The sequence below is a fragment of the Styela clava genome, chromosome 4 (genome assembly GCF_964204865.1).
Source record: "Styela clava chromosome 4, kaStyClav1.hap1.2, whole genome shotgun sequence".
NCBI classification, from domain to species: domain Eukaryota; kingdom Metazoa; phylum Chordata; class Ascidiacea; order Stolidobranchia; family Styelidae; genus Styela; species Styela clava.
This window is the reverse complement of record NC_135253.1, coordinates 16,310,223-16,326,211: the sequence shown is the minus strand read 5'-3', so window position 1 is coordinate 16,326,211 and position 15,989 is coordinate 16,310,223. Positions and strand designations below refer to the sequence as shown.

General features: G+C 35.1%; 2 protein-coding genes across 2 annotated transcripts; both read left to right on the top strand.

The window, feature by feature from the left end:
• Window positions 1–3,612: 3,612 nt before the first annotated feature.
• Window positions 3,613–10,992, top strand: LOC120326682 (isocitrate dehydrogenase [NADP] cytoplasmic-like). The gene is made up of 9 exons (XM_039393009.2): window positions 3,613–3,821; window positions 4,865–5,041; window positions 5,960–6,074; window positions 6,153–6,258; window positions 6,978–7,155; window positions 7,674–7,825; window positions 8,439–8,579; window positions 9,062–9,224; window positions 9,869–10,992. Exons 1-9 carry the CDS (start codon window positions 3,703–3,705, stop codon window positions 9,951–9,953), a joined length of 1,236 nt encoding a protein of 411 aa, XP_039248943.2. The 5' UTR covers window positions 3,613–3,702; the 3' UTR covers window positions 9,954–10,992.
• A 2,060-nt stretch (window positions 10,993–13,052) lies between these two features.
• On the top strand, window positions 13,053–15,982 carry LOC120325824 (zinc finger protein 277-like). The gene has a single exon (XM_039391986.2). It carries the CDS (start codon window positions 13,276–13,278, stop codon window positions 15,478–15,480), a length of 2,205 nt encoding a protein of 734 aa, XP_039247920.2. The 5' UTR covers window positions 13,053–13,275; the 3' UTR covers window positions 15,481–15,982.
• The last annotated feature ends 7 nt before the right edge of the window (window positions 15,983–15,989 follow it).

The following is a 15,989-nucleotide window of genomic DNA, read 5'->3' as shown; positions in this document are numbered from 1 at the left end:
ATAAAGGTGGTCCGCCAAAATTTTGGTCAGGCTTTACCGGTCCGTTACTGAAAAAAGGTTGCCGGCCACTGCTATAGATCATTGATTTTCAACCGGTGTTCCGCGGAACACCGGTGTTCCGCGAGAGACCTCCGGGTGTTCCGCAGAAAATTGCTTTTTTGCAGTATTATGACGTCATAACTGATATTTAACCGTCCGATGGATTTATATAAATTTCACAAAGCGCGGTTCACAACCGCTTCCAATCTTGCTATCATTTTCCACTACCTATCTTTGCGAAATGAGTTTTTAAGCATGGCCGGTCTAGGGCTGTGCAAAATATTCGAATAGCGAATACAATATTAAAATATTCGAATGCCATTTTACTATTCGTATGTACAATACCACATAATCTGTACCGCTTTGCTTGGGCACGGAATTCACGCCGGTAAATCGATCGCTTGGATTACGCGAGAATTCACCCTCGGCTTCCACTGTTATTATGCAAAAAGCGTGCCGGCACTAGTCCGTAAATGTAGAAACGTCAACCCAAATGAGATATCTAAAATAAAGTTACCAGATTTTAAAGATGTTATTAGCCTCCGCATGCATGACCCGAATAGAAAATCATTTTCGGAAATTAAGAGTTACAAAGACGTTTTTTTTGGAGTGTTGAATTTGCAAATTCCGTAAATAAAATTATGAATTTCCCGGTAACGATATTAGCTATGATATTGGTCGGGGTATTGATTTGTTGTAAAATAAATGGTGACTTGAGGTGATTAATTAGGTACTAGGTACGAAAAGCACTTGGGCACAAAATTGTTTACAATTTTTTTGGTATCAGGTCGCGTATGTAAAATATCGTTCAAGAGTGCTGCCAAACGACAACGTAGAAATGCCTTTATTTCAGATTTTAAATCAACATTCTTTATTCACGCAATCACAGCTTCACAGATTTATCTAATCACAGTATCAAATTGATTTATTTCGAAAATAACACTGAGCCTAAGAAAGTCAATTGTCGTCTTAATAATAAATGTGTGCATCCCGTTGACGATAATGATAATATAATTTGCTTAAAACTGGGACATTTAATTTGCAAACGGCGATAAGTTAGATCAGAGTCGGCGCAAAAGATAAATATCAGAATACAATTAATTTGGCTCTGAAATCACTCCTTAATGTCATTAAAATCTGTCGCTGATGTGAACTCATAGTTATATCAATAATATGAAACTTCGATCTCCGCCGACCCACGGGAATTAATAGTTGCGCAAAAGAACAAATGGCGGGAATTTAAAAACGTTCAGGGGGACAAAATATCAGCGCATATGACGAAATTAACCAGTAAAAATCGCTTTGTTGCCGATTTTCAATGTTTCTATTAATTTCCAAATCTACCTCCGACGTTCTGGACCCTGTTGCGTATAAAAAATATTCGGTATTGGACTATTCGGTATTTGTTAAGAATATTCGAATTATTTGATTCGAAAAAAATATTCGATTTTGCCCACCCTTTTCTTGGCCGCCATAAGAGTATAAAAACACGAAAAATTGAGAGTCGTCGAGAAAGAGCTGCGTGTTTGTCTCTCTCAATTAAATTCCAGCCAGAATAAAAAATTGAAACTCATCGAAACAGGCCCAGATATTACATTAAAATACCATTTCTGTTCCTAGCTCATCGGTAGCTCTGAATCGGAATATGTGTAACGTCTTTTCCAGCTGAAGTTGACATGCTAATATTAAATCTCGTTAATTTATTTTTTTCCGAAATGATCGATGTCAGTTAATTGCATAATATAGTTTATTTCCAAAAATCTCATTTGGTGTTCCGTCACAATTTTAGAATAAAAAAAGTGTTCCGCGATACAAAAAAGGTTGAAAATCACTGGTGTACGAGGTTAGGGATCAGGTTGTGCGACATCTTGGTGCGCATACTTCAGTAGTACCAATATTTCAATTTCAACGAAGTTTAAATTAAATTTCAATCAAAATTAAATGTTTTCTAGAAGTCGGTATCTGATCGTTTATCAAATCATGTCAAGGCGTACCATAACTTAGTCGCAGAGAAGGTGTGCTGTTGCATATTTTTAACAAAATTGCAATGAACTTTCGGGTATACGATCCATTTAAATTTGCGTGTGATAGAAACTTAGGTCAGTCACTCAACTGACAGATTGAAGGAAATTAATTACCCACACAGCACGTCAGCATCTCGAGTGATGATCAGGGTGTGTTGCGCTGAACATGAAAATGAATGAAGGCAGATCAATAAAAGTAAATAACGAAAAATTCATTTACATTCCCGTCTGGCAATTGGTGTTATTTGGAGTGTTTGTTTTTCTTCGCTAAACGGCTCTCTTTCTTTCGAATCGCGTAAATCAGATTCGAAAAAAATTGCGATTTGAATCGATTCAATTCATAAATCTAAAAGGGGCATGCCTACTCATCAGTCCGCTTTCAGGGTCTTCATCCAATCTCACTTCCGTCGGGATATGTTTTGGCTATTTAACTCTCCCAATGTTCGGTATTTTAGTGACTTCAACCACCTCAAAATTGATAGGACAAAATATCATCTAACCCTAACGTACTTCTTCCTTATAGTGATTAGATTTTTAGTGACCTCAGCCACCTCACCACCCGTCGGAAGAAATTCCATCCACTTCTTTCTGTTAGTGTTCAGCTTTTCAGTGACCTCCGCCACCTCATTATCCGTCGGAAGAAATTTCATCCATTTCTTCCTTTTAGTGTTCAGCTTATTAGTGACTTCAACCACCTCATTATTCGTCGGAAGAAATTTCATCCACTTCTTCCTTTTACCGTTCAGCTTTTTAGTGACTTCAACCACCTCATTATTCGTCGGAAAATATTTCATCCACCTCTTCCTTTTAGTGTTCAGCTTTTTAGTGACTTCAGCCACCTAACTACCCGTCGGAAGAAATTTCATCCACTTCTTCCTTTTAGTGTTCAGCTTTTTAGTGACTTCAACCACCTCATTATTCGTCGGAAGAAATTTCATCCACTTCTTCTTTTTAGTGTTCAGCTTTTTAGTGACTTCAACCACCATATTATTCGTCGGAAGAAATTTCATCCACTTCTTCCTTTTAGTGTTCAGCTTTTTAGTGACTTCAACCACCTCATTATTCGTCGGAAAATATTTCATCCACCTCCTCCTTTTAGTGTTCAGCTTTTTAGTGACTTCAGCCACCTAACTACCCGTCGGAAGAAATTTCATCCACTTCTTCCTTTTAGTGTTCAGCCTTTTAGTGTTTTTTAATTTTTCACCTTTGGGAACACTTCAACTTCCGTTTTCCCTCCACTTCATCCGTTTCTTCCTTCAGCCTTTTAGTGTTGTCCGGAAATTTGAATTGATTGCGAGGACGGAAAGGCGTGGAGGGGAATTGATTGGCATCAAGTGTGGAAAATCAACCATATGGGAATTCAGCAATAGTGTGAAATATTACGGTGCAACCGGCGAATGTTCAGGTCACACTAATCTTCTAATTGGTATTCTTATTTTAATTGGTATTTTTAGATTTATGAATAGTGTAGTGTGAAAGTTGTAGTATTACAGTACCGGTATCATACCCAAATCTAATTCAATTAAACTTCAATTTCAACCAATAATTATTCCTCATTTGTTCGTAGGGAATAGGTTATTAGGTACTGTATCTCTTTTGCTGTATATTGTATTCTATCATTATATTTTAATCCTCAACCATGGGAAAAATTCAAGGTGGAACTGTTGTGGAAGTGCTTGGAGATGAAATGACTAGAATTATCTGGGAATTAATCAAAGAAAAACTCATTTTAAAATATGTTGATCTTGATATTAAATGGTAAATCAATCTTTTATTCTTCTGTTTGTTGCGCTTGACTCAATTTTTAAATTGTACAAATTTCTATGTTTCCATGTTCCTCAGATAACAATGATTCTTTTTTAATGCCATTCCTTTTCATTTGCAAAATTGTGCTTACACTTTTTACTAGCTCATTTATCATTCTTTGGCTTTCTTATCTTTTAATAATATATACTTCTGATTCTATGAAGATAATGTTTTTATAGTAGCTATTTCATATATCAACTGCTTTATATTGTAATGAACACAATAAATTTTAACTTACTCCTAGTTAGAGGCGCAGTTCTTACCACTTCATGGCAGCTCCTGCCACGAACGAACCGCGGCAGCTCTTGCCATGGTTTTATAGCGCTATTCAGTAATCAGTATTAACGGTATATTCACAAATTAATGTACCAGATTTTATTTGATCATGTGGAATTATATCTACTTAAACCCTAACCCTAACCCCAAATCAATCAAAACTGTATCCATAAAAAAAACGTTCCAACTTACCCAATATTTGTCACAATAATAGACAGCCCTGTCTTTACGGCCCACCTGCCGCGGTTACGGCAGCAAAATTTTACCTGCCATTGGTTTTCAATTTGCTGCCGCGGTAACGGCAGCTCGACATTGGTTTGTGGCAGCTAAAAAGTCAGTTGCCATGAGTTTGGCCGTAGCGGCCATGGTATGGAAATACCGCCATGGTTTTGCGGCAGCTGCAGATGCCACAGAATACTTAAAACTGCACTTGCCTAGTTAACACCACAGAAAAAGTTTACTTAATCATGTTTTGTTTCTTTTTTTTTTTAAATTTAATCCAGTATTCTCAGTTGTAGATTGGAACATTATTATTATAAAATACTATTTATACCTTATTCTATTTATACTCTTTAGAAAACACTTTGGGGTAAGTCAGATGGGGGTTAGGAATGACATAAGCAAAAATTAATAAGCCACGCCCGCTGGTCGTATCTGTGGTACTCTACTATACCAGACCCACATTTTAACACATATTCATTCATTATTTTGCTCTTCAGTTATGATTTGGGAATCGAATACAGAGACAAAACAGATGACAAAGTAACAGTGGATGCTGCTGAAGCCATCAAGAAATATAATGTTGGAATCAAATGTGCAACTATTACTCCTGATGAGAATAGGGTTGAAGAATTCAAGTTGAAGAAAATGTGGAGATCACCAAATGGAACAATCAGGTATTGGAACACTCACTTCATATACATCACTTGCTTTAAAACACATAATTTATTATAGATCAATATCATTGATTGCTAATTTTGGTAGTTTCATATGCTCTGTGAAATTATATATATACCAAATGTAATTTGTAACAGTGCAGTGTTGTATTACAAGTAAATGACACTGGTTAACAAGAATTTTACAAGAAATGTTTTAGGTTCTACCATAGTGTCAGATCTACCTCCAACTATCACAAGGTCTTGCACTGCATTTTTTTTCATCCCTAATGGATATCGCTTCTTCCTTTACATTTAATTTAGTGATGTATGGCATGGATCTGACCCTAACCCTAATGTGATTGATCTCAAACTGCATTTCGGTAGGCGACTTTTTGCGGTAGACCTCGAGCTATAGTTGCACCCTGTTTTATCTATTATTGGACACGTAGTGGACCTATGGATTGATTTTTTATTATGTTGTTCTTCATCTTGTTGGTATTTCTTTTTAGTTTTCTTCTTCTTGTGAAAATATCTCTTTTCTCTTCAACTAGGCCTACTGGACCAATTGCTTCGAAATTTTCAGTGGTTAAACATTGTATTTTTCGCTACAAGGCTATTATTTTATTTCTTTGAAAACTTTCTGTGGGCTTTATGAGATTTGTTTTGTATGTGCGAAGTCGTCAAAAATGGTTCACCTTCTGGTGGTTCCGCGTTCGCGCTATCTGGTGATCGGCTGAAGGCTGTAGTTCTGGTTGTCTACTCTGACAGATTGCATAGGCTACCCATAGGCTACTACCTCGTTTTGGCCTTCGTGTCCAAGTATTTGACCATCGCTCTCTTGTTTATTATACAAGTGGATCGTGTAATTTTTCTGTTGGATGGATCAAATACATTGTATGTTATATCAATATATTTGAATTTTTCATCTTTCTGCAGAAATATCCTTGGTGGAACTGTCTTTCGTGAAGCAATTATTTGCAGCAATATTCCGCGTCTAGTGACAACATGGAAGAAACCAATTATTATTGGCAGACATGCATATGGTGACCAGGTTTGTTAGGATTTGAATGAGCAATTTATAATTTATTAAAATTGAAGTGATGGAAAATAATTTTTTTTATTATTTCAGTATAAAGCTACAGATTTTGTTGTTCCTGGACCTGGGAAATTGACTATCAAATTCACACCGGAGAATGGTGACAAAGTTCAAGAATATGAAGTCTTCCAATTTGAAGGTAATGGGACAATTGATAGTTGTTTGTACAGTTAATTTTATGGATAATGGCAAGGTTTGGTTGAATTTGGACCAGAATGATTGTTAGTAAGTTTCAATAACTTTGCCATCAGAAAAATACTGTGTCAAACTGGGCCAGTCCGGGTGGTGTGACGTAAGCGTGCGATGTTGGTAATCATCATGTTTAAAACGAGGTGGGTGATCAGTTGAAGGGTCTGAAAAAAGACATACCGGTAAAAAGCACCGATCATGGAATAATCATGAAAGAAGCTTCATCTCACCATATACCTGGGGTGTCGGTGGCCCTGGCAACCTAACCCACAGCCCTGCTGGGACACTTGCTAACCTTCCAGGTTCATTATCATTTCAACACTTGAATGGCATTATGATATTGTGTGATATATAACTCGTTATATATGAATTTACGTGCTTGATAGTGAAATACAGTTCATTCAATTTATTTTTTGTTATATCCTCGAATAGAGGTATTTGGGGAATTGGCTCTTTGATATTCAGATAGTTAACTATTAATTTCACAAACTATATTGAATTATCATTATTTAAAGTTTAATTAATGTACTAATAGCACAAAAGAATGTTGTTCAATAGTGTATTATTGAGCTTAATTAGGGTCTTTTATCTTTCATGATTAATGGTGTTAGTTAATTAACGGTGCATAATTTTCAGTTAATTAATTCTTTTTGTTTACTTTATACACAGGTACTGGTGGAGTTGCTATGGCAATGTACAATACTGATAAATCCATTGGAGATTTTGCTCACTGCTGCTTCAACTATGCACTGGATAAGAAATGGCCTCTATATCTCAGTACCAAGAATACTATTTTGAAAAAATATGACGGGAGATTCAAAGATATTTTTCAGGAAATATATGAAAGGTGTGTTTATCATTTCTATAATTTCCTCTGTTCATCTAGTATGAAAATTTTCTTTAATTCAAGCATATAAATATGAAAGTATCAGGTTTTCCTAAATTTGCTGCTTTATGTAACTTTAAAGATATTTGCCTCTTACTGTCTCAGACTGATTATGTCGTCCCAGTACTCCAATCCATTTTTCAATGTAAATTCTCCCGAAAATTATTTTAAACCATTGAACACATTTTTATCTCATGCTCTTTAATTCACTAATTTGTTCGCTTAAACACTTGATGCATGCCAAAAAATACTTTAGAATCCTAATGTCAGACTTACAATTCATATTTTTCTATTATCGTATGTTGGACGCATCGAAGTTGATTTAATAATGCTGTGCTGGTCACTTTGGTCTAGTTCGCGGGAAAGAATATTCATTAGTCAATTTTATATATAATTCCACTAAACTATGAATACACACTGAAGGACTCATTTATTGTGTTCTATGGAACAAAAGCACTTCATGATTTTTATATTTACAGAGATTACAAATCCAAATTTGAAGCTTTGAATGTCTGGTACGAACATCGTCTGATTGATGACATGGTTGCACAAGCCATGAAGTCTGAAGGAGGATTTGTTTGGGCTTGTAAAAATTATGATGGTGATGTACAATCAGATTCTGTGGCACAAGGTAAGTTGTTGTTGTTGGATCTTGTTTTATTTATTTTTTATCGAGAAAGCGATCTCATTACAGACAATTTACCACCTATTAAAGATGCCTTGAAAAAGAATAACTCTTTATTAAAGGAATACCAGTATGTTTTTTTTAATTAAATTATTACACTTCTGTTGCCTGGTCTATTCAAGTGAATCCTGACTTTCTCTTTTTCATCTTTTTCTAAAATCGCAAAAAATAATATTCTTTGTATACTTGATAGCAAATTTATTACAGTATTTTCAATTTTTTTGTGTATCTGACACTAAAATAAAACAACACTAAAAATCGGATGAGTATTTGCAAATGATGCAAAAGTAAATTACAGTAGTACATAAATATATGCAGTGTCTTTGTTAAAATTGAAGCATAGTGAATGCTTTTTCTTATTTATGATTGCTTAACCAGACTCACCCAAATTCCGAGTTCTCATACCCTCTGGGAGCAGGTCTCTAACCCTCTCAGTGGGTTCACGATTTCCTGATCAAGATGCCTCGTCAGTTTTCTAGTCTTACTGTGATTTGATAATGTGTCTTCAAATTCAATGCTATATTATGGTTTTGAAGTCTAAATTGTATTATTTTCATAGGGTATGGTTCTCTTGGAATGATGACTTCTGTATTAATTTGCCCTGATGGTAAAACTGTCGAAGCGGAGGCAGCTCATGGCACTGTGACAAGGCATTACAGACAACACCAACAAGGAAAAGAAACTTCAACAAACCCAATAGGTAAAAGCTCCTACTGTATTGGAGAAACCTATATTCTAGTGTGTGGCATCAGCTTTTGCAAATGCAATCTTAAGAAAGTTATTTTCAGGCACTTCGGAAGTGTGTGTACCAATATGGAGGTAGCAAATTTTGTTCGCTTACTTAACATCAAGTTGTGTGAAGGGACTGAATCCTATGGGCGGGGGTATATTCACTTGGTTAACACAGGCAGTCCCCAAACTCGTAATAGAACTAAAATAATGGAAACAGAATAAAATTATGGCCTAACCCTAATCCGGTACACATACTACGGGAGTACCTATTTTCATAATGAATAAATACAAATTAGTAGTCTGTGAGTGAATTATATAACTTTTCATATGTGTTTTTGCTTTGATAGGCAGCAATATATTTCTGTATTACCAGCCCTAAATAACAGCAAATTGTTGTTCATCATTATAGTTATAGATTTTCAGAATAACATACTGAACACTTTTGTTTAGCATCCATATTCGCATGGACCCGTGGTCTGTCACATAGAGCAAAACTAGATAAGAATGAAGCTTTGGAAAAATTTGCAAAATCATTGGAAACAACATGTATAGAGACTATTGAGGCTGGATTTATGACCAAGGATTTAGCTGGTTGCATCAAAGGAATTTCAAAGTGAGTTAATTACGAAATTGAAGGTTTTGGAAATAATTGTGAATCACACAGCGTGAACCTGACTGGGTAGGTGGGAGGTAGGATATGATTTTGATTCTTCTGTCGGAGAAGGATCATGGAGATAGACATGTATTCACTGAAGAAGGCGTCTAAACCCAGTCTTATTTTCCCAATGGTTGAAGCTGGCATCTTGTTTTTCCACGGAACATAGAGTCAGCATTTCAGACAAAATTTTTAAACTTTTCTAACAGTCTATCTATCAGAGTAGGCTTAAACACTGCAAAATTTTATTTACAAAATTCATTTTCATGTGAGTTTAAAGATGAAGGCTGAATTATAACATGGCATTTTGATGGTTCAAATTTGAAAACCTTGATAAGTCTTTAGTTGACATCTCATATAAATGAATAAGTTTTTGGGGGCTTCGATCATATTTATTATTTTTCTTCTTTTTCGGCCAAACATGTTACTTAAGTAAATTTGAATCGCTAATTGGTAAATTTGATTAAATGGTGTTATTCTGTATCAAACTGTTTTGTGCTCACTCTCAATATGATTTTTATTTTATGCCTACATTGCCTATTTACCACTCAACCACTGGAGCTACTTTTACGGAATAATTTATTGAAATTTCTTTTATATAGCGTTACAAGATCCGACTACTTGAACACCTTTGAATTTATGGACAAGCTTGCTGAAAATTTGGATAAAAAAGTATCAGCATTGTGACTAGGGCATCAACCTAAGCTGTGAAGTAGATGCTGTTAAATGCCGCTATGAATTAAATATCTGCTTTTTATGTAATGTGTGCTAAAGATTCAAGTTTTTAGAATGAATTTTTATTTGTTCATTTCAAATATGTTTTGTGGTATGACAATCTGCAAAGTGAGCAGTGACTTCAGTTCCGAACCCAGCTTGGGGCTAAGCTCCATAGCCAATAATGTTTTTTTTGTGTAGGTATGGAGTATTAGTAAATTCTAAAAGTGAAAAAATAATTAAATTTCTGGTAGCTCCAACAAAACTTCCCCACTCCTGGTGGTAATGAACCATGCGTATATAACTCTAAGTCTAACCCTTTCTTGCTCAATCGAATTTCATTTAATTCCCATTTGCAGTAGTATTGCATTGAAGTATGTGATATAGGCCTTCAAAATAAATGAGATTTTTTGTGATTTATCTAATTAACCCAATCCCGCTGCTGTTCCTATAGATATATTTTCATTTTTTGTTATCCTGCTTGCAGTTTCATAGCCATAATTTAGTTGAATGCATAATACACAATGTATATGATATATTTATGATGTTTCTATGCATGTATAGACTAATTATCTACATATACGGTGTCTTGATTTTGTAATTCAACATTTTAAGGTTAGACTTGAGTTTGTTCCTTTTCTACAATGAAAGCCAGATCAGCATTGCACTAATTGCAATGTTTTAATACTAACTCTCTTTTATGTGTAATTCTGATGACAATTTGTTGGAGATTTTAAGCACTGACTCTATGAAGATATATAGATGTTAAAATGTCATTTAAGGTGTTATACCATTGTGATTCCCTACTACATGCTGCTTGTAATCCTAATTTTATATAGATGATTCTTAGAAGAAATCAATATAAATGTCGTTGTTCATTTTGACTAAATCATTACCAGTACTTCAATATTAAAACTGGTATATGTGTGATTAATATATACTTTTTTGCACAGATAATGATTAGATTCTCATTGCTTATATATTGTCATCAAATATATATTATATATCATATAAGCAGTAGAGCTTTTTCTGACAGTTCAAAATGTGACTTGTGTTTGAGATTGTGGAGTGTTGCAGATGGATTTGGCATGTAAGTTTGTAAGGCAACAATGCGCTGAGAAACCCCTAATTTGTCTTGAAGTTATTTCAGTCGGGCTTCAAACTGCTTGTACCACGTGCACGGCTCATACATCAGACGCGCGAAAATATTAGATAGATAATTTGTTAGTTTGTGCAACTAACTGATAAAATATCGGCCTGCGCTACCGAGCTGGACACGAATCACTTCGGGGATGAATGTGCAACATTCATCTTGACGGATTCGTCTACATCAGTGGTTCTCGGGAGTTTTTGAAGCCGCGCTCCCATTCTAGAATTTGTCAAGTCTCGCGCCCCACTTCAAGAACAACTAGCTAACGATAAGCTGCAAATAACAGATAGTAAGGCGAAAGTATGTTGCTTTATCCAAAAAATACGTGAATGGAAAATGAATGAAAAGTTTTAAAATGTAAGTCTAAAAAAAAATTGTCTGCGATTCCACGCAATTGATGCATCCATAATTATACTCAAAAATACATATTCATGTAAAATTTGACCAATACCACACTTGATCAAGTGTGCAACATGTCCGAAATTCTATTTAACTTTAAACGCCTATATGTTATTGCCTATTCGCCCTATTGTGTATACGCGAATATTTTAGTAATTTTTCTTTCTTTCCGTGGAAATTTAATGTTGTTTTTGGACACACCTAAAATATGTTAAAACATATCTGAAGCATTTTTTATTCATGTTTATTGATATTAATGTTGGGTGGTAACTAGGGCTGGGCATTTTCGAATACCTGATGATTTCAGAATCGAATCGTATAATTTTTTCGAATCGAATCTCGAATACTTGAAAGGTATGAAATTGTATGTAACTTTCTTATTATTTTAGGTCCTCCAGACACATAAATTACTGGAAACATAGAATACATCCCTGACAATAAAAAAAAAAACGTTTCCATCAATACCTCAATACAGAAAAGAGTCATATGTCAGAATTGTGTTGAAAAAATATGGCTTCAATGAATTGAGAAATTTACCTCGACCATTGGCGGCAAGAGTAAAACAAGATTGCGGCGATTCGAAAATTTACTATTCGATTCGAAATGCCCAGCCCCAGTGGTAACAGACTCCGATGACCGCATGGTCGTATCGTTGCCACCCAGTCTATACCGAGAACTGTTTCGCTTTTTATTAATCATGTTTTTGTTGTGTATATGTTTTCTGGTGGACAAAACAAATAAACTCTCCCTCTACGCCCCTCTTGTGGAGCGCGCTTCACCGTTTGTCCAGAGCCATTATACAATGGCTCTGGTTTGACAACCACTGGTCTATACGAATCGCTTGTTATCCGGCGATATATCCATGTGCAGCTTTGCCCCACCGTTGCTCCATTATATCCACGAATTAAAACTACTCGGACTAGTATTAATACCTCATGAAAAGCTGCAGTATCTTGTAATATGTCTGAATCACCTCTTATAACATATAGAAATAAACTCGTAACTCGGTCCAACAAATAATTTACTTGAACAAATTGAAAAAGAACACCATGACTGCTCAATTGAAATTCATTGGCTTAAAGTTAATAACCCCGCCTCTAATATAGTATTTTGGGCACTCTCGTAGTGTGTGTACCAGGTTGGGGGTTAGGCCATAATTTACACAACTTGATGTAAAGTCGGCGAATAAGTTACCTCCATATTGGTACACACACTTCTGGAGCGCCGTATTTCATTCCATAGAAATAAAACTTACGTAGCCTACACTCTACAGCCCTACAATATTGCGCTCCCACGGCAGACTAGAATCATACAGGGAATAAACAGCCCGAAAGTTTAATATATTTGCGTATTTTTTCCAAGTCTCGTTTAACCGTAAATATATACTAATACGGTTTAATTCAACTAGGTTTGTGATTTTAACGTGTGTGTGCTGGTGAGCGGACACATGATATTTCTCGTTTTTTTTAAATTGTTTTGAGGGTTGTGCTCGCTTTCCAAAATTCGCCATTTTAAATTTGCGTGTAATTTCTATCTATGTGATTCGACAATCGTCATATTTTCGTTTCCCGGGGTATGTACGCAATCATGAAAACTTTTCCTATTTTGATAACAGCAAGGTAAATGACCTTGTAAATGGAATATATGTCGAATGTAACAACTACACATAGGTTTATAAATGGTTCATGTTTCAAATTATCAATACTGAATATATAAAATTGTGTATGATTAACTTTATTTATTCAAATGGAAAAAAAGTCATTGAGAAATCAGCGTTCGCTGACTTCGCTCGTTGGGTACGACGCAGACAGAAGAAATTCAGGAATCCGCTTGGTTGACCGCAATTTATCTCGATTGAGTGCGGCTGTGTCCAAAGCCCGTATACCGGTATTAGTTGTGTCTGCATTGACTCCTCTCGTTATGTCAATCGTGCCAAGTGAAGCTTCTGTGGAGGAGGATTTGCCTGATATAAATTTCAATATCCAGCTTGTTGAAAGTTCGAACAAAAGGGAAGACAAACGTCACCTTCCCGAAAATAAACAGGACAACGAAGATGGTAATTTATCGCAACGTGCTGAGGTGGAAGTTACGAAATGGAACGAGCCACAAGAACTCAGAACAGGCTCATCTGGCGCTGAAAATATCACGCCTGACAATTTATGTATAGATCGTGACGAAAGCGCTAAAATATCATCGCATTTAGACTTGAACACTTCTACACACCTGACAAATGTCGTTCGTGATAAATACCAAGACAACATGAAAAAAACTGAGTCGGGAGTTACAGAAGAATTGAAGAAAAATAATTGTAAAGTGAAGGAACTTGGAGATAGTTCGGAAATTTTTGATAATGTTGCAAATAACAATGCCAAGAAACATGTAGAAGATATCAATATTGAAAATGAACATGAAGGTATTCCACAAAGACAATCAAATGTAGATGATATTGAACTTGTAGATGTCACCAATGCCACTTTATTTAGTGAACGTATTTGTGACAAGGCAGAGAATGGTAATGAAAGCCTTAAATTGCTTAGTAAAAGTGATGAAAAAGAGACTCAAGATGAAGAAGAAAATTCAATACTCGAACAGAAGTTGAGAGAAAATATGAATGATAATTTAGCAAGGGATTGTATATTGGAACCTTTGTCATTTCCGGAAAAAGCATCCTTGCTTAATCAAATCACATCAGGTGAGGAAAAATTTCATCTTGTTTTCGAGACAGACTGTAGTCCCGAGGATACTCCTTGCGTACTATGTGCAAATGTTTATAAGGACATTGATCAAAAGTCACAATATGATGAATATTTATGCCATCTTGTGGTGGAACATAAATTGGTTATTGCAGATGTAAAACTTATTGCAAATTTAAGAGAATACGCAATATATTGGAAAAAGCGCTTCACTGAAAAACCGATTGAAGAATTTTGTGCTTCTATTAATACAAATATGAGCCCTAAAGATGTTGGTGAGAGTGAAAAATATTATTTATTATGTGATGCATTACCTGAAGATAGAAAAGTTCGCGAAGCACTACAACTCAAAAGATTAAAAGATCTCATTGAAGTACAAACAAAAGAACGTGAAAATGAAGAATTTGAAAGAATGTGCTTATTTTGTACAAAATTATTTATTGGAAATCGTAATGAGCTATTCAACCATATGAATGAAGATCACAATTTCAATGTTGGACATCCTCACAATTTGATATATGTTGAAGATTTTCTCGATGAGATTGAGAAAAAGTTGAGTAGTCTTGAGTGTCTCTTTTGTGACAAAGTATTCAAGGATCGTGCCTCATTACGAGAACATATGAGAAAAAAGTCTCACCGTCGACTGAATCCAAAGAATAAACTTTACGATAAATACTACATTATAAACTATCTTGAACTTGGTAAAAATTGGGAAGTTTTGCAAAGTGAGCCAGATCAGTTGGAAGGGAATGATGATTGGACTGGTTGGGAAGATGAAGGACAAACCGCAGTTTGTTTTTTCTGCACATCTTCATTCAATACACAAGATCGTGTTTTCGAGCATATGAAAAGAGTTCATGGATTCGATTTTCCTGAAATGCGCATGACAATGAACCTGAGCTTCTATCAACAAGTTAAGATGGTTAATTACATAAGACGTACAGTCCATCAGTTACGACAAAGAGAGAAACAAGAAAAGATTGACAACGTCGAGAATGATTCGGATAGTTCTCTTACATTAATTGATGCAATCACTAAAAGTGTAAAGGACTGTATATTGTCATCAACCAAATGGAATCAGCCTCAGTATTATTTTCCAACATATGAAAATGATACTTTACTATGTCAGCTTGAAGATAAAGAAGGCCTGTATGAACCTGAAGATAATTTCATTATTGGAGAAGATGGGATTGACTGTAAAGCAATAATTAATGAGAGCGTTCTTACTGATTTGGTTGTGAGGGGTTATTTTGACTGATTTTTTTTTCCTGACGTTTTTGATCATGAATTTTCGTGTTTTCAAATCTTTATTTTTTTCTTTTGTATATGCATTTTTTGGTTTTTACTACTTTATTGCATATTTTTTGGGGGGATTGTTTAAAAATTTCCATTGGTGCTATTTTTGACTGACATACTTTTGGTTTTTTTCGGACTCTTACATGCGTTTTGGGCTCGCCGATGTTTGAACTGCTTATTGTAAATTCGTAATTTGTATATTTTCTGTAAATTTGCCAAGTCACTGTCTTGTAAAATTGCCAAAATGTAGAATAAATACATTTATCATTACATTCTAGGTATAATTGAACTGAAGGTATGATACAGTATTTACTGAATACAACGCTCACCTGTAACTTTCATCATTATTTTTTTTGTGAGAGCATTTGACCTTGCGTAGAGCAAATTTCTTTAAAAAAAAGTTACATTCACTCATCTTTACAATGCACCTTTGTTTTAAAGATTTGGTGTCATTTCCTTTCAGATTTGTAG